Source organism: Gekko japonicus, unplaced genomic scaffold, assembly GCF_001447785.1.
Source record: "Gekko japonicus isolate JY-2015 unplaced genomic scaffold, Gekko_japonicus_V1.1 scaffold578, whole genome shotgun sequence".
Lineage (NCBI taxonomy): Eukaryota > Metazoa > Chordata > Lepidosauria > Squamata > Gekkonidae > Gekko > Gekko japonicus.
In genome coordinates this window covers 592,485-616,634 of record NW_015168668.1, presented here as the reverse complement: position 1 = coordinate 616,634, position 24,150 = coordinate 592,485, and the positions used below count along the sequence as shown (strand labels likewise).

Here is a 24,150-nt window from a genome sequence, read left to right as displayed (position 1 = left end):
TGATGGGCAGAGAATAAGCCAGGGAGACAATAAGCTGGGGGCAAGCCATTCTCCAGTTAGCTCTTTACCAAGCCCCACCCTCGGCCCTATAAATCAGAGGGTTAGCGAGGCAGAGAAGAGAGAGATCATGGCAACCTGGATGCAAGTGGGTCAGGAGGAGCTGGCACTGTCCTTTTCAGGAGAGCCGCCTCATCCCCCCCGGGGACCCGCCTGGGTAATCATCCAAAGCAAGCAAACTGATTAACCAAACACGGAGAAGCAAGCAGGCCTTGGAAGCAGCAGAACCAATCTGTGAAATTTATTCAGGAAATAATTAATGTTAAAAAAAAGAGAGAGAGAGAAAGAAAAAACGTCGAGCATTAGCATAGTTTCTTCTCCTGGTTAAAACAGCCTCGGATGCTGAATTTAGAACATCCAGGACTCCGTGCTCCACTCCGCACTCTCTTGGCTGCATAATTCCATGCTGTGGAAATAAGTGCTAAATGGGTTCATTTATTCTAACTGCAGGATGGGGGATTCTGCAGAACCTTGAATGTCGGGCAAGGAACTGGAGAGGCAGGCGGAAAAACAAAGCCGGGCAAAGTGGGGGGGGGGGACAGACACAAGGAATGTTCTCTCAAATGACCCCCCTCAAGAAGCTGTCTTAGGCCAAGTTCCCACAAAGGCAGGGAGGAACGCGGGGAGGGATTAAAGGCCTTGATTTTACACTGTTTGTAGATGCTCCCGTGAATGAGGACTGGCAGCCGCATCCACCTGCCTTTCTTCTTCCACTCTGGTGCCTGCAGACCAGAAGAGAGGGCTCCTGGCCTGTCAGCCATTGCACGGGGGTGCAACCGATGCCGCTTAAGGTAGTAGTTGCCGGGTGACCCCCAAAGTTTCACTTGGCCCTACAAAAGCCTCCAGCTGAGACTGGGCTTAGCCTGATCAGCCCATCTTTTGACAGGGAGGTGAGCTGCTGTACTGCACGGACCTCTCCACCTGCCTACCTGCCCATCTAGTCCTGGCCTTCCTGTGCCTCCCACTCGGCTGCAGCTGCCCTGCTGCCCTGATTGAGCCTTGAGATTGCCAGCTCAGTGCATAAGGCCTTCCTTTACTCACTTGTCATCGTTTTTAATTTTTTTAAAAAAAGGAAAAAATAGCACACCCGATGACTTTTCCCACAAAATGACAAAACAACCACGTGTGATTTGGAACCCCAACCTTTTGGTGGGGATCAGAATCAACCAGCCCTCTGCGACGCAGCCCAAAGAAAAGCTAAGGGGACTTCTTGAATTTCTACTTCCAAGGTCCAAAAAGAGAATCATGTTTAGCAAAGCCTTGCAAAGCTACCCTAGAAGTCCCCTCTGCTCCGCCTGTAGTCAACAGGAGCATTTCGGAGAGGTCCTACTGAGTTAACATTCAGAGATAATTATATAATCCTAATGCTTGAAAATACAAGCTGTTCAGGATCTCGGGTGGTGTGTTTCTCTTTTCATCAGGCTTCATAACACCTGCTTCCTTCTCACTTCGAGTCCTCTGTTGCAGCTGGTTTGCTTTGCTTTCTACATACCACCCCAGAATGCAGGATGCATACAATGTGAGCCTTACAGAATGCATATACTATGAGCACCAGATCATTTTATGATTGGGTTGTTGGATGTGGACATGTTCATTTGGAGTACTGTGTACAGTTCTGGTCACCACACCTCAAAAAGGATATTATAGCATTGGAAAAAATGCAGAAAAGGGCAACTAGAACACTTTCCCTATGAAGAAAGGTTAAAACGCTTGGGGCTCTTTAGCTTGGAGAAATGACGGCTGAGGGGTGACATGATCGAGGTTTATAAGATTACGCATGGGATAGAGCAAGTAAAGAAAGAAGTACTTTTCTCCCTTTCTCACAATACAAGAACTCGTGGGCACTCAATGGAATGGCTGAGCAGATGGGTTAGAACAGACAAAAGGAAGTCCTTCTTCACCCAAAGAGTGATGAACACATGGAATTCACTGCCACAGGAGGTGGCGGCGGCTACAAGCATGGACAGAGGGAATTAGATAAGCATATGGAGCAGAAGTCCATCAGTGGCTATTAGCCACAAGGTATAGATAGGGACTCTCAGGCTGGGGCAAGTGATGCTCTGTTTTTGCTCTGTCTTGGTGCTTGGGGGGGGGGGCAACAGTAGGAAGGCTTCTAGTGTCCTGACCCCACTGCTGGACCTCCTGATGGCACATGGTATTTTTGGCCACTGTGTGACAGAGTGTTGGACTAGATGGGCCATTGGCCTGATCCAACATTGGCATCTCTTATGTTCTTATGTAACAGGAGATTCACACACTTGGTGGGTATAAATTTGATAAATAAAGACTGTTCACACATACATGCCCACATGAACACATGAAGCTTCCTTATACTGAATCAGAACCTTGGTCCATCAAAGTCAGTAGTGTCTACTCAAACCAGCAGCGGCTCTCCAGGGTCTCAGGCAGAGGTCTTTCACATCACCTCCTATCTGATCCTTTGAACTGGAGATGCCGGGGATTGAACCTGGGACCTTCTGCATGCCAAGCAGATGATCCGCTGCTGAGTCACAGCCCCTAAAACCCGAACCTTTATGTTGGGGTCAGGGCCTACATGATTATTATGTATTGTATCATGTGCTATGGAGGCATCACATAAATGTCATCTACACTGTGAAAGGGGCTCACAGAAGAGTGGCAGCCCTCCTAACTAGCCCTCCTAACATGGTGGACCCCCAAGCCTTCCGCCACGGATGCTGTTCTTTCCACAACTCACACCTCCAGCCTAGAAACCAGCTGAATTTAGCTCAGTGACCTCCAGTTACATGCTCTGACTCTACACATTGGGTCCAGTCATGAACTGGCCTTCAGTGAGAGCACTGCAAGGGTTCAAACGCATTGACAGTTTGCTAAACTGAAGTAACTCTTTGCACCAACATGGTCTCTTTAAAAGAATCCCGCAGCATGGGCAACTTGCAGCACCGGGGACGAACCCAAACTAGTTTTTCAAGAAAGCTAAGCATTAGTCCTGGAACTGAAGATATGAGAACAGAGATCAGTGATGAAAAACTTGTCAAAGAGAGGGAGAGGGAGAGATGAATGCTGCTCGTACCCAGTGCATTAAATGGGAGTCAGGCAATGCAAGGGGGAAATTGACCCCATTCTGTATTGGGATAGATAATTTTAAGGCCTCTTAGGAGCAAACAGGAGATAAAAATGAAGCTGCGAAAATATAAGACTGAGGTTGCACAGATGTTATCATCTCCCAGCACTTGCTCCCATTAATGTAATAGGGAGAATAAGAAATTGCTCTCATCCACCAATTTCCAGTCAAGGTTTGCAAAAGAAATAGAAAGCCCAACGTACAGGGATGAAAAAACCCAATAATAATGCACAAGAGTTCCCAGAAGCAAATTGCAGCTTCAGCAGATAAGCCCTTAAAAGAAGGAGAAAGGAGATAGGTCCCACTGGCACGCACAGCCTTAACAATTCCTACAACAAGAGGTGTAGATACAAAAATCGCACCCTCTTCCGCACCACATGCAACCTCAAAGAGCCCCACAATACTTTCCTATCCCTCGATTTGGCCCCAGATGACCAAAGACCCCAGCAGACCCCCACAAACAAGCTGAAGGTCACTTCACATAGGAATCTTTATTTAGATGTAAAGGAGGAGTGAAAGCCAAGCACAGTGTACTGTGTGAACACCGCAAATATCTTTTGTTTGCCAAGGCATGCACAGAGACCATGTAAAGTGATGCAGGGAGTCCCCATCTCCCCACTGGCAGGCATAACCCACACAGGAAATAACTGAACATAAACTATTATTTGTATCTATACAATGAAAATAGTTGGTTTGGCCAAGTTTTCTCCATGATCAAGGGAAGGACATCTGGGTATAACTGCTAACTATCTCAGCCCCAGAGAGACAGACAGACAAATCATATAAAAGACGTACCTCCTGAAACTTGCGATATTTTCAAGGCTTCAATGGAACACACCCTCCACACCCACCACTGTTTCTCAAGTAAGAGGTGTTCTGTCCTAGGCCCACTGGGAAGTTCCATCTTTTCCTTAGAAATACCTTCCCCCAGGTGGTGTTCAGACTTTGTGACATGAACTCTGGTTACTCTATCAGACACATGCAATAAATCACAAATGGGGATGGGCACGAACTGGTAGTTACAAATTTTGGTTAGTTCATGGTTTGTGAAGCACTGTTCGTGAACTGAAGAACCACCATGGGCTTCCACAAATTCCCCTGCTTTCCGCTCTTCACAAAAAAAACAGCTGAGTGGCTTGGAGCCATTTAAACCACTGTTTTCTGCTCCCTGCAGCTTTTCTCAGGGAGCAGAACACAGGTGTTTCCAAACCAACCAGCAGTTGGTTGGTTTAAACAGCTCCTGCTTTCTGCTCCCCACGAAAAGCTTGGAACCATTCAAACCAAACAGCTGAGCAGCAGGGACTGTTTGGAAACTCCTGCTTCTGCTCCCTGCAAAAAGCAGGGGTTTAAACTTCAAAATGGCTCATGAATCAATATGAACCGCTTCATGTATTGGTTTGTGGTTCAGTTCATGGTTCAGCCACAAACCACATAGTTCATGCTCACCCCTAATCACAAGGTCGTCTACCTCTGGGCTCTCCCCCATATCCTTAAATGCACAGCAGTTGGCTGGAGAAGGTTGCACTGCTCAACCAACTGCAGTGTCACAATCCAGAGCTCACAACAACGCTGCACTGAACAGACCCTGGTTTATTATGATGGATGAGCACAGCCTCATCTTAGATGTGTGTGCAGATGACTGTGCTTACCTAGCGGGATGCCGGTTGGTCGCCATTTTGGTCTGAAGCAACAGAACAAAGTTTGAATTCAGTGGCACCTTTAAGACAACAAAATTTCATTCTGAGTGTAACCTTTCCTGTGCATGCACACTTCTTATACTCAGAAGTTAACTTTGTTGGTCTTAAAGGTGCCACTGGAGTCAAACTTTGTTCTAGCAGGATTCTGCTTTTCCTTCACAAATATGCTGCTATTCCTTCAGGAACTCTGCATTTTACTGCTTCACAGGAGCCAGGTCACAGAGCTTTTGTAGCTTATGCAAACCAAGGTTCCCTTGGTCCAAGACTACCCACTACAGTCCACGTGCTCTCTCATGTGCACTTTGCACATTAGAAGAGTGGAAAACAGGAGAGTGGGAGGGCAGGGTATAAATCTGATAATAAATAAACACATAATTTTTTTTAAATTGACTTGACCATTCCTGCCGCAATTGCATGCAATCCTCTGCTTTCTTTGTTGTGCCCCCGCACCTTGTGGAACGGCCTGCCTGAGGAGATCAGGAAGGTTCCCACGCTCCTCTCGTTCTGCAAACTATGTTCAGGAGGACTTTCTTATAAAGGTACTGCGATTATACTACAAAAGAACAGCTCAGGAAGACGCTATACAAACAGATAGGGACCTGTGGATTATACCACTGTGTAGAGGATGTATTATCAGTTTGCTGCGCATATTAGCGTGTTGCCATTTCCTTGTTTTCCACTGATGTAATACCGTATTTCTTCATTATATCCACATTGTGTATTATGCCTAATACGTTGCGCTCATTCAGATCTTGGCAGTCCTCATGCATTGCTCATTAGATGCCTCCTCGTACTGACTGCACTGATCTACACTGTGCTTATTAGAGGTCTCTTTGTATGAAATAGTATCAACGTACACATTTACCCCAGCAAGAAAGGTGAACTATCATTACAGTAATCAGATCACGTGGGTGCTTCTTCCTCCCACCCTCAGAACCAAGCTACATGCCACAGGACTGCATGCATGCTGTACACAGCAGGGCACACCCTAATGAAATCTGTGCAGGCCAGACAGGTGCTGAGACTGAGCCATAACCCACACACCAGAGCTGCCAAGATGGAAAAATGTTCTCGTGAAGCACTGCTGGAGGAGGTGGAAGATACTGTACGCCCTGGAATGTCCTGTGTCTCAGCTCTTGGGAAGGTATTTAAATTAACAGTATTAAGAAATCCCAGTATACATCTGCCACTATCCTTTGAAAGCTGCCACCATTTTCACTTTGTGGCCCACGAACTATAGTCACAGAACGTCTTGCGTTCACACTGTCCGTCAGCAGGCCCTTGCTACTTCCGGTAGAGGGCTGCTTCCGGTAGCAGCAGCCAGTGAAGCTAGCAGACTGCCACACAGATCCAGATTATGATGATGGATGCCAAAGGCAAGCTTAGGCAAGCCCCAGTTGAATTGGGGCTCCACCATCAGGCGGTGACTACATTTGATCTTTACAAATCAATGGAAGGGACCACACAGGGAAGTGCTGCCATGGAGGGCCGGCCTGGGACTCATTCCTTCTGGAGATTAAAGCAGTTTACAAGTATAAATAAAATACATAAATCGGAGCACATGAGAAAACATGGGGCCGACATCTAAAAGGACTCAAACCTTTAATCAAACGCAGCCCTAAATCAAACCATCTCAAACAGCCTCCTAAAGATGCAGCGCTGTAGTGCTGCCATTCTGAGCCTCAGCCCTTGGCGGCCAATGCATCCTGGACTTTGCCTGAAAGCTTCCCGACACGTAACCAGCAGCTAGAAGGAAGCCAAGGGGCCAGGCTGCATCTCTGTCCAGAGATGCCCCGTCAGGCTACCTCCTCTCCCTCTACTACCACCAACGTGATCAGAACGAGTTAGGATGGACTGGATGACACCCTCCTGTCAAGAACTTTGGTTCATTCAAAATGGGAGTTCTGTTCTATAAAGTTTGGTTCAGCCTGGCTGAGGCCTAGTTTTGCTGAAATTGTTTGTCTCTGTGTCTCCAGAGTTTCACACAGTCGTGCTGGGAAGAAGACAGCATGGCCTTGCACCTGAAAGACAAGATGTTCTTCTCCAGCTTAGTTCCCCAATTAACATTCCATTCAATTAGCCCTGTGGGAGGCAGGATCACCCACTGCCCTTCTGACATGGACAGAGAGAACCAATGAAGTCATCCTGTCACTGACTGGCCTACCTGTAACTATAGGATATTGCCTGAACCCTGATTGGTGTAAAGGCCTAGCGACAGTCTAGGATTCAGACAATAAATCCTTCATTTTGAAGCGTATTCTGGAGTCTTCATGGTGCCTGCATGTTACTTTGACATGTTGGCATGCTCTGGCTCACTTTGGCCATCCTGAGACTTTGCAGCTGAAGCTAACCAGCCTGGTTTTTGGGAACCCTGGAGAAGGGTTGCTTTGGACCCAGAACTCTGAATGGGCAGCATCTTGTCTTTTGGAAACCAAGGTTTTAAAGTGTTTAGTTAGCCTCTTAATCTCTAGTTTTATTGTTTTCCTTCCTCACAGTATTTTAAATAATTATTCGCACCTTAATAAAATTATATTTTAAATATTAAACTCTGGTTCTTTGTCTCTATAGCTGCGATAAGAAATCTAGTGCCTAAATTGGTGGTCCACTACCATAATAGTAACTTTGGTGGGTTTCCTACTGTGAGCTAACCTTGCAGGGAGGACTTCCCAGGTAATCCTGGGAAAGTCAGGAGTTTGTCCTTTGGCTTGTGGCTGGAAGGACACAGAAAGGACTAGTGGCAGACCAGCTACGTTGGAGGTGCGCAGGTACTCCCAAAGCCTTTTGTACTTTGCAACTAGCCAGCCTCTTGGCAAAAGGGTTGGGCAGGGAGACCTTCTGATACCTCCCCGATTACCATACTGCCTTCTGGGAAGGAAGGTAAAAAGCTAAGTCATACGGCTTGGATATTCCTGCCAGTTTTTTGTGAAGTTAGCTATAAAAACAGACTGGTTAGGGTTAATGTCCTCGTCAAAGGACATTAAGTATTAGACAATGGGTTAAAAAAAGCCAAGATCTGGCTTTATGGGCTGTTGGCTGCCTATCAAAATGGGGAGGTAAGCATATTACTGAATTCTGGGAAGACGGTGAAATTTGAAGAAAAAAAAAAGAAACTGTATGCAAAAACCGACTCAAAAGAACAACTGAGATTCTAAAGAGCTTTGGGCTGTCTTGTGTGGGCTGCATTGTGTGGAGAAACACAGAGCTACGCCAGGGACCATTCAATGAGGACTGCAACCTCATACCTGCACGGCCACTGTAACTTCAGTGCAGTCGGAGTGGACTTTCTGAATCCATGGAAACAGCATCGTTCTGTAGCTACCTTTCACATCAACTAGGCTGGGGAACCTGCACTTTCCCGGGCACCTTGACTTGGGATGAGGCCTGGGATTCATACCCATTCTTGCACATCTCCTATTTACAATCGTTCATGGCACAGCTGCATTTTGGAACTAGGCTGGCTGAACCCCTATCCCATAAAAATGCAAAAGCGCAAAGAGGAGGCCAACAGAACCACAAGTCAAACACGGCTAATAGGAGGGAAACGAAATGATTGAAGCATTTGGGTTTTGTTTATTAATTTTTTTCAAAGCACCAGCTCAGAGAGCTTATCGGGGGGAAAAAGAAAACGGATGGACGCTGGGGGAAGAGGAGCGAAACGGCATCTCAACACTCTCAGCATTGTGGCATTATCGCTGTGTGACAGACTCTGTAATGAGCAATCCGCAAGCAGCCAAGGAACGCCAGGGTTTGAAGTAATGCAAAAATAAAATTAAGCACAGAGTAAACAGCGAGACGTTACCTGTTACTTACAGAGCAAGCCTTGCTGCGCAAGAAGGCGCTTTTTTTTTTTTTTGACAGAGTTCCTGCTGCTGCATTCTGTAAGGGCTGGGGAGCGAGAAATCAATTCCAAGAGCTCAAGTCAGAAACAGCCAGGCGGGCAGGCAAACAGGCAGCTGCCCTTGACAGAACCTGGTGCAGAGGAACCAACACACACCTCTTGAGACAAAGAGGAGAAAGGCACATTATGAGCCAGCTAACAAGCGCCAGGGCTGAAGCAGCATTGGCTGGGCGTGAGGTATCGAGAACGTGTCTCGTAGACCCGAGCCCCTGCTTCCTTGCACAGGCCTGGAAGGCACATTATGAGCCAGCTAACAAGCGCTGGGGCTGAAGCAGCATTGGCTGAGCGTGAGGTATCAAGAACGTGTCCTAGTCATTCCTCGCATCTGGGCCTTAAGACATCTGGGCCTGTGCAAGGAAGCGGGGGCTCGGGTCTACGAGACACGTTCTTGATTGCTTACACTCAGCAAAGACAGAATTGTTTTCAGAAAGGCTAATATTTTCATCCATTGGTAATCTGGCTTTGCAGAGGAGATAATTATCAACGAGGCAAATGTTTTCTGCTTTGTAATAGCCCATTAGCAGCAATACAATCGCAAGCTCGCAGTAACTCTGCGTGTGTGAGAGAGAGAGAAACAGAGAATACATATACCCCAAACCAAGCTTTAGATTCTGCTTCCGGAAGAGCCTGAAATTCAAACACCTGCATATTGTATCAACCTGCATTGATCCAATAAAAGCTACCAGATCCTCTGAGGCCACTGCTGACTGGAATGGTTGCTCAACTAAGCACAGCACACATTTGTTCCCTCTAAGCCGTGGAGTCTTGTGAGCAAAAATTCTACTTTGTGAGCTACTGGCATTAAAGTTGTGAGCAGGTGATTTGGCTACTGCATAAATTAGTTTGCTCTGGAGGTATCAAGAACGTCCTGAGCCAAGACAAAAATGTGTGAGCCAGAGGCTAAAAAACTGTGAGCTAGCTCACACTAACTCAGCTTAGCGGGAACACTGCATTCAATGAATGCACATAACAACAACATACAACCTGAGAAAGGAGCATGCAACTGTTTCTTGCACCCTCCTCCTGCTTACCAAATTATCTAGCATGCTTATTCTGTCCCTGCCTTCTCCCTGATCATTTTTTATTTATAGCCTTGGCTCTGTTCATCCTCACAACCTCCTTGTTCAATAGGCCCCCTCTCTTCACACAGACTGGGCAGCTGAAGGCCATAGGCAATGAGTCACCAAGCCAGTCACACCCAAAAGGCTCATTTGCCGAGTTTACATCCAGAACTCCACCTGCTAAACCGCTCAGGTTCTGTAACAACTGGCTGCAGCCATCTCTCAAAATAAGAACAAGGGGCAAAGCATATTTGCATGGAACGGAAATCTGCTCACCCCAGTGCATTGTGAGTCAGGAGCTGGAATTTGATGTTTTCTCTTAGTTGGTTTACCCTTCAAAGGAGCTCCAGGATGTGAGGAGAGGAAGCCCCCCCCTTCTTTGTAACCTACTATCAAGGGATATCTCCAAAAGAAGGGCAACCCTGGCTTAAGGCTTGCTTGATGTATGCTGGACAACAGATGGCCAGTGTGCAGCAGTGGGCAGAGTGTCAGACTCGGATTTGGGAGACCGAGGCTAGAATCCATTCTCTACCATGGAAGCTTGCTGGGTGACCAAGGGATAGTTGCATATTCTCAATCTATCTGACAGGGTTGTTTGTGAGGATAAATTAGAGGAGAGGAGCGAACAATGCAGAGCACTTTGAGTTCCCAATGGGGTACAAATCAAAAAGGTACGTAACTCTTGGACTGTCGTGGCTTCTCTTCCATGAAACAACATGAACTGTAATTCCAAAAGGGCTTCGGGCAGCTGAACATTCTCAGCTACCTAAAAGTCCTAGGATTTGCTTGGCAAACAAGAAAGAGAAGAGCCAAGATGGAGGAAGGGCCAAGGATTCTGTAACCAAGCAGACACTTTGTACACAGAAGATCCCTGGTTCACTTTTCAAAGGTTGTCGGGTCCCTAGAACTTTGGAGAGTGTGGACTCTAAACAGGACTGGGCTGGGGGGGGGACAGGAATGCATAATGCAGTACCAGATAGCTCTGTGGATTCTTGGCCCTTCAATATACATGCTAATGCTCAGTGGCAAATTCCTACTGAATCTTGTTTTATGAGAATTTGGTGGTCTATACCTATGGGTATGGGTAATGCGCTCTCTCTCTCGCTCTCTCAATACAGCAAACTTTGCACCTTTAAGAGTTCATTTCCTGTTAATACTGACACTTACAATCATGGGAGAACCAGCTTCTAATGAGGCAATAATTACACTCCCTCTATGTGCTTTTCGTGCAGTGCAAAGTTTTGCCATAGTTAGCAGTACTTTCGACCCAGAGAGTTATTAGTGCTGCTAGCTTTAGGGCTTGTGTGCGATCATTCAAGCCTGGGTAACTCAGGAACATGCTGGCAAAAGACGTCCAGCTCATATGTAGCGATGGAAATAGAAAAGTTCCAGAAACTGTGAAGTCATTTGGGGGGGGGGGAATGGTTTCTTCCTGTTAAAACCTAGAGGGGGGGGTGCTGAAATATATGTAATGTTCTCATCAACTCTAGACTTATTTTTCTGCATCATGAGACACAGCATGCATAACTTAGCACTGTTATGCTGGATAGTATATTTATGCATGTTTTAAAAGTATTAATGCCAAAACACCATGATAAAGGTGGACCTGCAAGCTGCTGCACTCTGAGATCCTGAGGTATCTTTTGTTTTTGTCAGCTGTGAAACTCAGGAGCCAAGGAAAGCTGGAAATGGAAACTTTGCTGTAAACAAAAGGAAGGTTTGCTCATCTGGTCTCAGAAAGGACTTGAGAGTCACGTGGAGGTTACCCTCTGGAACTCTGAGAAGCTCAGAAAACAAACATCTCTAACAATGGAGCAGCAGACAATTTAGATATCCAGTGCACGAGTTCAATGTCACTTCATCACCAAAAAAAGCAACAATGGCGCCTTCCTATTCACAAACTTGCCTGGATGCAAGCCCCTTTTAATTCAGTGTGACTTGCTTCTGAGTAAACATGTATGTGATGGTCTAAGCATCACAGTAACTATCAAAACATTAATAAGGACAGCAAATTTGGGGTATTAGGTTTATGACCTGTGCTGGCACAAGACAGAAAATATTCTTGGGAGAGCATCAAGATTTGTCGCTCAAAGGAATGACAGACTGAATCGTCCCTAGTGGCTTACTCTCAATTTTCACTCTGAGCTTCCTGGACTTCAAGACACACAAAGTGTGCAGAACATGAATGGAAATGGGCTTCTCCACTCTTTTTGGGCTCATCTGTTCTTTGATTGTGCATGCTTTCAACCATCCAACAGATTCTTTCAGTTGTTAGAGGAGGTGGAGCAGCTGATGGCATGAAAGAGGCAAAAGGAGCTTCAGGCTGCATTACACAAGGGACTTGCCACTCTATTGCAAGCACAGAAGTTCAGGAGCTTCCCAGACTGCAGTTCACTACCAAACACCAGAAGTTGTTCGGCAGTCTGCAGTATTTGCCAATCAAATGCAGTTAGTGACACTCATAATCCCAGCTTTGGATCTTGGATAGAAGGGATCTGTGGCAGTGCAAACAAGACGTATGACATCGTTATTCTAAAATATTGCATTTAAAGTCTTTCACTCTTCATTCTGACAGACACAATATTTGGAAAGAGGTTTTCATTCTTCACACGTACCAGTTTTCATTTCAGGGGAGGGGCAGGGGAAGAGACCCCCCCCCTCCAAAAAAAACCCTTTGACTTTTTGTAGACTGCCAGATCTCTGGGTAGCTAAGAGATGAAGCAGCACAACAGACTGTCAACTTACAGATGAGGCTCTGAGTGAGGCAGGGGGCAAACACATTAAACACACGTGTGTTATGTGTCATCAAGTCACTTCTGACTTACGGCAAACCTATGAATGAATGACCTCCAAAGCATCCTATCGCTAACAGTCTCGCTCGGGTCTTGCAAACTGAGGGTCGTGGCTTCCGTGGTTGAGCCACTCCATGCCTCATGTCGGCTCTTCCTCTTTGCCTGCTGCCTTCAACATTTTGTCTTTTCCACTGAGTCTTGTCTTCTCATAATGTGACCAAAGTGCAATAGCCTCTGCTTGTTAAGCGTACCTGCATAAAAATTGGGTTACTTTGCAGGCATGGCTCACCTTCCCTTAGAGAAGAGGGATAGGAAGGAGCTACACAGTGCATTGAAGCCCTGGAACTCCTGATTAGAAGGAGGGTGTGCACAGGAAGGTATTGTCAGTGGCTGCTCCTCAGCGAATAAGTTCGCAGGCTCACCAAAGCCCATGTCTACACAGCTTCCCAGGAGAGGTCATGGACAGTATGTGATCAGGCAAAGGGAGAGACCATCAACTTAATTAGGATTCCTTTTATTAACATGCTGTTCTGTTCCCATGAGGCTTGGAACGGGGCAGGCCTTAAGTCTCTCTCTCTCTCTGTCTCCTCAGATCCCTGGCCTCTGTCCAAGTCCAGTGGTTTTCAACCAGTGGTTTTGAGGCAATAACCCTGGTGTTCCAAAGAAGAACAGGTTTCTCAATGAGAAGAGCTAGATTTGAGTCCAAGGGAGCTTTCTCTCGAAAGCTTATACCCTCAAAAGCTTGTTGGACTCAAAGGTACTACGGGACTCAAATCTGACTCTTCCACTGCAGACCAACATGGTTACCCTCTGAAACTATCCTCAATTAGAGGGCTGCTAATGGCAGACAAGCTTCCCCAACAGACAGCCTGACCCATAGTTACAATTGCTGATGTGCAACCTCTATGCATGGCCACAGGGAACTACTGGACATGGCTGGGAGACTCTCTCAGTTGATGCGAGATGGCGCAGAAGCTCAACACACAGGACCAGCACATGCCGCATAATCCAAGCCTGTACCCTTTAAAGCTTCTCAGAATGCTCTGCCACAGGAAAAAAATCCCTAAGCAAACACGCCGATGCGGAAAGCATTCCCTGAAGATAGAAAAAGGTTTGAGTACAGCGGCACCTTTAAGACCAACAAAGTTTAATTCTGGGTGTAAGCTTTTGTGGGCATGCACACGAAAGCTTACACCCAGAATTAAACTGTGCTGGTCTTAAAGGTGCCGCTGGACTCAAACTTTGTTTTGTTGCTTCAGATCAACACAGCTACCCATCTCAATCTATGTACCTGAATACAGAAAGTTTGAAGGGGAAAAATAGTTTGTTGGGGGGGGGAAAGTGTTAACAAGCACAGAACGAGAGGCACCAGTCAATGTTCAAGCAGCAGACACCTCCTTCCCCTCTCTAACTCCCCTCTGCCCAAAGTGGCATAGAGACACTCCCCCCCTCCGCTTGTTCAGTAATTTCACGCTACGGCGCCCGACAATGTAAGCACGCAGCTCAATCTGAAGGCGCTACTTCCCAAATGTCACTTGTTTGTGAACACATGGCTGAGCCCAAAATTGCTTTTAATATTAGAGCAGTTGCCTGCTGGCATTGCCAGAGTGAAGACTCCTGTCAGAATTTCCATGACAAACTGCCATTTTCTGGGGTCTGCAGCAATGAACCAAGAGACGTGGGGCCGAATACCTGGCATGCAAGGTCACATCACAGACATGATCACAGCCTTTAAAGTCTCCCATAAAATTTGGTCAGTGGTTTTGTGGGTGGGGGGGATTTACAGCTAAGTCATGTGATCATTTTTGACTTGCTGGCTTTTCCCCTTATGGCTTTCACCACTGCTTCAAAACTTAAGTCTTAGAGTTATAGCTTGCCCTGCACGCTTTGCTTATCCTGCATTTCCCAAAGATCTGATGGCTGGTGGCATATAGCTGACTTGTTTTTATATTGTGAGAGTTGTTTTTTTCACAGAAGAGCTCACTGTGTGTTCCTGCGTGTGTCACAGTCACAAGTGTGTCTTCTGATTGGAAAGCAAACCAAAAGCATGGATGCACACAAACACACAACAGGCAGTTACAATTTGTCTTTGTATCAGGAGTGTTTGATCAATCCAATGACACCGGCTTCAGGTACAGTAAAATCATGTGCTACTTGGGTGCAGTTCCTTCCCAGAAAAAGGAAGTACATGAGGGATGAAAGCATACGAAGGATATGTTAAAAGAACTACAAGGCTTATTAGTGAGAACTAATTTTGTAGACAAGAATGTAGAAGAAGAAGAAGAAGAGATTGGATTTATACCCCGCCCTTCACTTGGAGTCTCAGAGCGGCTTACAAACTCCTTTCCCTTCCCCTCCCCACAACAGACACCCTGTGAGGTGGGTGGGGCTGAGAGAACTCTGACACAAACTGCTCTTTTTCAAGGACAGCTGTGCAAGAGCTTGTGACTGACTCAAGGTCACATCAGCAGGTGCAAGTGGAGGAGTGGGGACTCAAACCCGGTTCTCCCAGATTAGAGTCCGCACACTTAACCATTACACCAAACTGGCTCTCATGTAAGCTGTAGCCACATGCAGCAAGAATGACCCCTTGGACAATGATCCAGGAACACAGCTGCAGGTGAAAACTTTACGGACAATTCACCTGTTCTAGTGGAACACTCATAAACAGTGCTCAAGCAAGCTCCCTTGCACCCCACAACCTACTTGGCTATGTCAACCAATACCCCTACGATTGCAGGGGGAGGCTCCAGGAAGGCAGACAGCCAGACCTCAAACAAGACAAGCTGAAACAGAGGGACTGCCTGATTAAATCCTCCTCCCACTCCAAGCTGCATTCTCAATGCCCAACGGAATTCCCATCAAATGGCTGCACATCTCTGCCAAGTTATGTCGATCGGAAAGAAAATTGTCGAGATTTGCTTCTGTGGAATTGAGGGAGAATTTCTTTTAGAACAAGCGTGGAGAGTTCAGATGTCAAAAATCTGTCAGCTTCTAATAGGTCCCTCGAGAAGCAGGGTTAAGAATTACCGGGGGGGGGGGGGAGATGACAGATGAGAGAGGACCCACCCCCATTCACCAGAGATAGGCTTTGCTTCACAAAAGGATGCGCTTGCTGTGATGGCGGACTGCTACGTGCAGTTTATCTGCCCCTGCCCAGGCAGTGATGAAACGACATATGGGAAATAAGGAATAGTTTGTGTGCATCGCTGCAGGGGAAGGTGAGTCCTGGGCAGAGGCAGGGCAGACAGTATCAATCTGGCAAAGACCAAGAAGGTGCAGGGGGGAGGGAGAAAGGAAATAAAAGTCATTTTGACTTGTGGTATTCCGGGAGTTCTCCACCAGCTTTCGCAAAAGATTCAGAATGCCAAAAGGAGACGCGTATGTTTACGTCTCCATGGAGTGCACTTCCACGGCTCCATAAACAGCCGCTCGTGGTGATGAGCAAGCAACACCAATTAATTTTGAAGCGAACAGGGACAGCATGGTGGGCAGCTCGGAAGTGTTTGCTGGGTGGAAGACAACAGACGGAACTGCGGCTTTGAGCACTGCCAAGTAACTAGGCAGCGCGGTGGGAAGGCTGGAATGGGAGAGACTGCCAGGTTTTCAAACATGTTCCCAGTCTGTTGTGAGCAATCACAGCAACAGAAACCCCCCAAAAAGCAAAAACATTATGTTGGAATTCACCCCTAGGGAACAGTCATTAGTAACTGCTGCAGCCCATTCTGAGTCCGGGGTTAGAAGCCAAATAAACTGCATTTCCATTCACCTGTTTTTGCTCCTCAGGCTTACCTGTATTAGCTAAAGTTCAATACAGAAACACATGTAGAAGTCAGCCTGTGCAGCATCACATCCTTGGTGTGGTGCAAGATTGGTGGCTTGCAAACTGAGAAGACAGCCTTGGGAATGCACAGTCCCTACCCCCTCCCTGTCCCCGGCAACAGAAATTACACATACACCTTTCCCATGGGTGGCCTAAAACCAGGATGTGGCATTCTATCTGCTCCAAATGTAACCACAGCCAATGACAGACGAGCTTGCAAACCCTGATTCAGAAGAAAGCTGCTTAGGTATTGACCATAGCATTGATGCGCATCTAGTACTAAACCAAGGTAAAGCCAAACAAAAGGAGTAGAGAATTTGCACCCTGCAGGGGAACCCAGAGGGCGCATGAGTTCCTGAGGCTGGCTCCAAATTCGCAAGCCACACTATGCAGGGCACCAGCACGGCCTCTGCGCTACACATTTCCAGTTTTCCTCTACAAGTGTCACTACCGGGTTACGCTCCTCTGCTTTCCCCCAGCTAAGTGTCAAGATGTAGGGAACTTACCTGGGTGGCCATCTTGCCATAATCAATCCATCGCAGCGTGGCGAAGTTGGTGGACTCAGCGCAGTTGAAGCCGTGGTTGAATCCAGCATGGTAGCCATAAGGAAAGGTAATCATGAACTCGCCAGCTTCTTGGGTGATCTGAAAAAAGATGTAATGAGCGCACTGTCAGGCAGGCAGGAAACAGAGTTCTGCCTCAGGCAAACATGGCTGATTTTTCAAAGTGGGTCAGATGACCCAGTCCCCACAGTGCAATTTATGCAACCACACACCAGGAGGAGTCCATGCAACCACACACAAGCCTAAGGTGGCCCTGGGTTATGTTCAAGACTCTATGCATATCCCTGTATTAGACCTTTCAGTATTAGGATTTTTCATTAGACCTTTCAGTATTAGAATTTTTCATCACAAAGCTCCCAGAAGCACAAACTAACATCCAGGTCATCAAAGAAAGAGTTGGCAAACTGGTGCTCAGCATCACTCCCCAGATGGGCAGCTTGGCTTGGGATGGCCAGCTCTTGTCAGCCTTTGCCATAATGGCACGGCCTGCCACATGTGTAGAAAATGGGGAGGGGGGAGAACCCTACCCAAGTGCAAGCATTTCCATCTGTACTGCACGTACAAGGGAAACCTAGTCCTAGCAAATGAATCTTGTTTGGAAGTACAGCTCCAAGATACATCATCTGATTCCAAGTCAGTTTCAGGTGGCAGAGTTTCACAGAAAGACTTGAGAAGCCCCGAACTGACAGAGAACATCTGAGGACACCATTTCTAAAGCAATGGGACAACAGAAGGAAAGAACTGGGGTTGGGGTAACAGCAGCTCGTTCATGTGGCCAAAGGACTAGTAGCTCTACACCCTTGAACAGAATACGCAGGTGGCCAAAGTCCCAGAAATCTGCACTGCGTGGATCTGAGCTGTGAAAAGCTCCAAATTTATATGCACACTTGCACTGCTGGACAACTACTTATCAGAGAAAACTATATATATAATTATCAGTAGTCCCCTCTGTGTGCAGATACTTATTTCTGCAAACAGAGAGCACACTCTCCTCCAACAGGTTGTTGTTGTTTTTTTAACAGACTCAGGGGACTCTGTGGGTCTGCCGAAAAATCCAAAAAGTTAAAAAAAAAAAACCAAAACCTTGGAGAGGGTTAAATACCCCCCCTTCCAATACCTTTTGAAATGACCGCCACAGGGATCTATCTACTCCAGGCCTTGCCCCATCAACAGTGAGAGATAAGACTGGTTGATAGCCAGAGAGAAAGAGAGGGATGATAAGTGGGGGAAGAGGGCAGGAAGCAAAAGCAGAACTGGAGCTGGGATTGGGAAGAATTCTTCCTGCAGTATGAATGGCAAAATAGCAGGGGGTTTGGAGCCAGGCCTGAGATTAGGATTGCCTGCTCCAGGTTGGGAAATTCCTGGAGATTTTGTGGTGAAGTCTAAGGAGTGCAGAGTTTGGGGAGCGGAGAAGCCTCAGCTGGATATAATACCATAGAGTCCACCCATTTTCTCCAGGTGGACAGATCTCTGTTGTCTGGAGTTCAGGTGTAATTCTGGGGGATCTCCAGGTCTCACCTGGAGGCTGGCAAACCTAGGCCTAGCAGCACCTGACTTGCATGACTCAACTAGGCCTGGGTGCTTGCTACTGTTCAACAGCAGCCACCCTATGGAAGTCAGTGTAGTTATAGTCAAGAGCTTCAGAGTAGGGTTTGCGAGACCCAAGTTTAGATACCCATCTTGCTGTGGAAGCTCACTGGATGATTTTGGACCAGTCACACATACTTTCACCCTAACCTACTTCATAGGGCTGTTGTGTGGATAAAAAGGAGGAGAGAATAATGTCAACTGCTTTAGTCCCCACTGTGGAAAAATATCATAGTTTTCCTCTGCAGAAGCTGCAGGGGGAAAAGAGACGGAAAGCTGAAGACAGAGGGGTAGATAAAGATAAGTTGGCTGTTAGGTGGGAAGGAGACAGGAATGACAACTCTAGGTTGGGAAATTCCTGGATATTTGAGGGGCAGATCCTAGGGATGGTGAGGATTGAGACAGGGAGGGATTTCAGACAGATATAATGCCATAGACTCCACCCTCCAAAGTAGTCATTTCCTCCAGAGCTGTTGCCAACCTCCAGGTGAAGGCTGGCAATCTCCTGGAATTATAACAGATCTCCAGATGACAGAGATCAGTTCTTGTGGAGAAAATAGCTGCTTTGAAGGCTGGAGTTTATGGTATTATACCCTGCTAAAGTCACTTCCAAGCTCAAACCTCATCCTCCCAAGGCTCCACCCCCAAATCTCCAGGAATTTCCCAACACTGAGCTGGCAACCCTAAGAGGAACTGATCGCTGTATTTGGGCAATCCGTTGTGATTCCTGGAGAGTGGCTGCTGCCACTGCAGCTGTGGGGGGACAGAAATAGGTGGGAAGCCAGGACAGTGACAGGGGCAGAACAAGTGATGGGGTAGGGGCAGAAAGAAAGTGACAGGCATGGAGAGAGAGAAAAAGAAAAGGGGTGGCAGGAAGGAGAAAGAGTATGAGAGAAATAGGGGGAGAGAGGAAGAAGCAGAGGTGGGGGGGAATGAAATAGCCGCTCCCGCAAGTTTCTTGCGGGTCACCACTTGTGCTGTATAATTGAATTGCCTAAAAACACACACAGAACAGAAACTCCACTTTAAACTTCCCATGCATCTCTCCAAGGTGGTTTTTCTTCTCTCCTAAATCACTCTCCCTTCAGTTCAATTACACATCTGAGACAACTCAATCAGCAGAACCAGAGGAGGACCTGATAGTGGAGTAAACATCCACCTAATGAGATTAAAAGAGACATGATGCCAAGCACCAATTTCACATCCCGTGTATCTGCAACTGTGACTGAGATTTGCACACTGCCCAAAAGGCAACACCCAATCCTTGCTGCTGCTCCTGCAAATGCTATGAGGCTGGATGAAGTCTGGGGGAAGCTGGACTGTATTCATTTTATTACATAACTGAGGGAGTCAAGAAGAATAATCTGAGAAACTGTGCCCTGGGTAAGACTGGTTGATAGCCAGAGAGAAAGAGAGGGATGATAAGTGGGGGAAGAGGGCAGGAAGCAAAAGCAGAACTGGAGCTGGGATTGGGAAGAATTCTTCCTGCAGTATGAATGGCAAAATAGCAGGGGGTTTGGAGCCAGGCCTGAGATTAGGATTGCCTGCTCCAGGTTGGGAAATTCCTGGAGATTTTGTGGTGAAGTCTAAGGAGTGCAGAGTTTGGGGAGCGGAGAAGCCTCAGCTGGATATAATACCATAGAGTCCACCCATTTTCTCCAGGTGGACAGATCTCTGTTGTCTGGAGTTCAGGTGTAATTCTGGGGGATCTCCAGGTCTCACCTGGAGGCTGGCAAACCTAGGCCTAGCAGCACCTGACTTGCATGACTCAACTAGGCCTGGGTGCTTGCTACTGTTCAACAGCAGCCACCCTATGGAAGTCAGTGTAGTTATAGTCAAGAGCTTCAGAGTAGGGTTTGCGAGACCCAAGTTTAGATACCCATCTTGCTGTGGAAGCTCACTGGATGATTTTGGACCAGTCACACATACTTTCACCCTAACCTACTTCATAGGGCTGTTGTGTGGATAAAAAGGAGGAGAGAATAATGTCAACTGCTTTAGTCCCCACTGTGGAAAAATATCATAGTTTTCCTCTGCAGAAGCTGCAGGGGGAAAAGAGACGGAAAGCTGAAGACAGAGGGGTAGATAAAGATAAGTTGGCTGTTAGGTGGGAAGGAGACAGGAATGACAACTCTAGGTTGGGAAATTCCTGGATATTTGAGGGGCAGATCCTAGGGATGGTGAGGATTGAGACAGGGAGGGATTTCAGACAGATATAATGCCATAGACTCCACCCTCCAAAGTAGTCATTTCCTCCAGAGCTGTTGCCAACCTCCAGGTGAAGGCTGGCAATCTCCTGGAATTATAACAGATCTCCAGATGACAGAGATCAGTTCTTGTGGAGAAAATAGCTGCTTTGAAGGCTGGAGTTTATGGTATTATACCCTGCTAAAGTCACTTCCAAGCTCAAACCTCATCCTCCCAAGGCTCCACCCCCAAATCTCCAGGAATTTCCCAACACTGAGCTGGCAACCCTAAGAGGAACTGATCGCTGTATTTGGGCAATCCGTTGTGATTCCTGGAGAGTGGCTGCTGCCACTGCAGCTGTGGGGGGACAGAAATAGGTGGGAAGCCAGGACAGTGACAGGGGCAGAACAAGTGATGGGGTAGGGGCAGAAAGAAAGTGACAGGCATGGAGAGAGAGAAAAAGAAAAGGGGTGGCAGGAAGGAGAAAGAGTATGAGAGAAATAGGGGGAGAGAGGAAGAAGCAGAGGTGGGGGGGAATGAAATAGCCGCTCCCGCAAGTTTCTTGCGGGTCACCACTTGTGCTGTATAATTGAATTGCCTAAAAACACACACAGAACAGAAACTCCACTTTAAACTTCCCATGCATCTCTCCAAGGTGGTTTTTCTTCTCTCCTAAATCACTCTCCCTTCAGTTCAATTACACATCTGAGACAACTCAATCAGCAGAACCAGAGGAGGACCTGATAGTGGAGTAAACATCCACCTAATGAGATTAAAAGAGACATGATGCCAAGCACCAATTTCACATCCCTTGTATCTGCAACTGTGACTGAGATTTGCACACTGCCCAAAAGGCAACACCCAATCCTTGCTGCTGCTCCTGCAAATGCTATGAGGCTGGATGAAGTCTGGGGGAAGCTGGACTGTATTCATTTTATTACATAACTGAGGGAGTCAAGAAGAATAATCTGAGAAACTGTGCCCTGGGCTGATGAAGAGGGAAGGGAGGGGTCCACTGGACTTTCCACACCTGTTGCCAAAATGGCTTGGTGAATCCCAATTAAGACCCCACTGCATTGTAAGCAATGTTCCAGGGGCTACAGGTGGGGGGGGGTAGAAAGAGAGAGAGAGAGAGAGAGAGAGAGAGAGAGAGAGAGAGAGAGAGAGAGAGAGAGAGAGAGAGAGAATATGTGTGTGTCATAGACTCCTAGAGTTGGAAGGAGCCATACAGGCCATCTAGTCCAACCCCCTGCTCAATGCAGGATCAGCCTAGAGCATCCCTGACTAGGGTTCATCCAGCTGCTACCTGAAGACTACCAGTGAAAGGGAGCTCACCACCTCCCTAGGCAGCTGATTCCACTGCAGCACCACTCTTCCTGTAAAAAAAGTTTTTTCTAATACCCAGCCAGTACTTTCCCGCCCTTAATTTAAATCCCCATGATTGCGAGTCCTATTCTCTGCTGCCAACAGGAACAGCTCCTGGCCCTCCTCTAATAAGGGAGAGCCCTTCAAATACTTAAAGAGAGCAATCATGTACCCCCTCAACCTTCTCTTCTCCAGTCTGAACATTCCCAAGTCCCTCAGCCTTTCCTCTTAGGGCTTGTAAGAAGTTAAATAACCTAACACAGGAAAATACTTTTCTATGAATTTGGGGTATATTTCCTGGGGGGGGGGGAGTGTGGCTAAACTGGGCCAGCAGCACTGCTAAGGTGATCTTGCTGGGGTGGCCTCCCCCCCTGGCCATGTCCCAACACCTGACAAACACCCACCTGTCTGGTGTAAGGGGGGGGGGAGAGGATTGTGTTTAAAGGCATCAGGGAGGCTGGGCCAGCAGCAGCGCTAAGGAAATCCTGCTGAGCAAGCCTCCCTGATGGCTTTAAGGACTCCGCACCACTTCCAACCCTTGACAGGCAGTTGTCTGTCAGGTGTAAGAGGGGTAGCGTGTCTGAAGGCATCAGGGAGGCTGGGCCAGCAGGATTGCTAAGGAGATGCTGCTTGGGCAGCCTCCCCGATGGCTTTCAATGCTCTGCCCCTGCTCCTGCACTTGACAGACAACCACCTGTCAGGTGGAGGAGGGGTGGGTGGAAGTGTGTCTAAAGCCACTGGGGAGGCTGGCTCAGCAGCATTGCTAAATGTGTTTCTGCTTGGGCGACCTCTCTGATGGATTAAAGTACCCTGGCCCTGCTCCTACACCTGACAAACACCCAACTGTCTGGTGTAAGGGGGGGAGGAGTGTGTTTAAAGTCATTGGTGAGGCTGGGCCAGCAGCAGTGCTAGGGCAATCCTGCTGAGCAAGCCTCCCTGACAGCTGTAAGTATCCCACCCCCTCTTCTACACCTGACAGGCAGCTACCTGTCCAGTGTACAAGGGGAGGGGAGGGGGTATTGCAGTCTCCTGTAACTTTTTTTTTAACCTCAGAACACTGAGCTCTGCAGCTGACCAATCATAGATTAAGGGGGGTGCAAGGAGGCAGCAGCCTGGCAGCCACGTAGGAATCAATGGGGGAGTGTATTTTACTCCTTTTGACCCCCTTAGGGGTCAAATTTCTAAAAATCCCTTCTTAGTGAGCATCTACATCATGGTAGGAGTGCTCTCCCCAAATTTCATGTTTCTAGGTCCAGGGGTTTGGCCTGGATGTTGATTTTACGGTGAGGAGACTTAGAGCGGCTTACAAACTCCTTTCCCTTCCCCTCCCCACAACAGACACCCTGTGAGGTGGGTGGGGCTGAGAGAGCTCTTGACAGAAACGGCTCTTTTTCAAGGACAGCTCTATCAGAACTACGGCTTGCCCAAGGTCATCCAGCCAGGTGCAAGTGGAGGAGTGGGGAATCAAACCTGGTTCTCCCAGATTAGAGTCCGCGCACTTAACCACTACACCAAACTGGTTCTATTGTATACATTTATTTTTGCCATCAAGTCTCATCTGCCATGGTGACCTCATGGGGTTCTTAATGCAAGAGACGCTGAGAGGTGGTTTGCCACTGCCTGCCTCTGCATCACAACCCTGGATTTCCTTGGTGGTCTCCCATTCAAATACTAACCAGGGCTGACCCTGCTTAGCTTCCAGGATCTCACAAGATCCGCTTAGTCAAGCCAGGTCTTTATAATTAGACATCAATTTTAAAAAGAAAAAAGAAAAAAAGCATGCAAGCTTAGCTTTTCAAATTCTGGCATGCTCATTTAAAGAAAGTTGATTCCTAATCCCATTCTGAAGCACGGAACTTTAGATCCTAGGAATGCTTGAAAAGGACACCAGATTAGGCATTGCTCAGCCCGCACAGTCCTCCTCCACGTGGTCAACTTGACAGCCGTGCTGCGAGGCTCTAATCTCCCCCCTGCCCCCGTACAGGTGAGAGAAGTTCAAACTTGGCCTCTGGGGTCC

General features: G+C 47.3%; 1 protein-coding gene across 1 annotated transcript in view; it reads right to left on the bottom strand.

Moving 5' to 3' along the window:
• Window positions 1-24,150, bottom strand: part of LOC107113915 (lysine-specific demethylase 4B-like) — a 162,896-nt gene that overhangs the window by 53,430 nt on the left and 85,316 nt on the right. Inside the window, exon 7 of the mRNA XM_015415317.1 lies at window positions 16,938-17,075. Coding sequence (XP_015270803.1) covers window positions 16,938-17,075 — 138 coding nt within the window. The remainder of the gene's footprint in view (window positions 1-16,937; window positions 17,076-24,150) is intronic.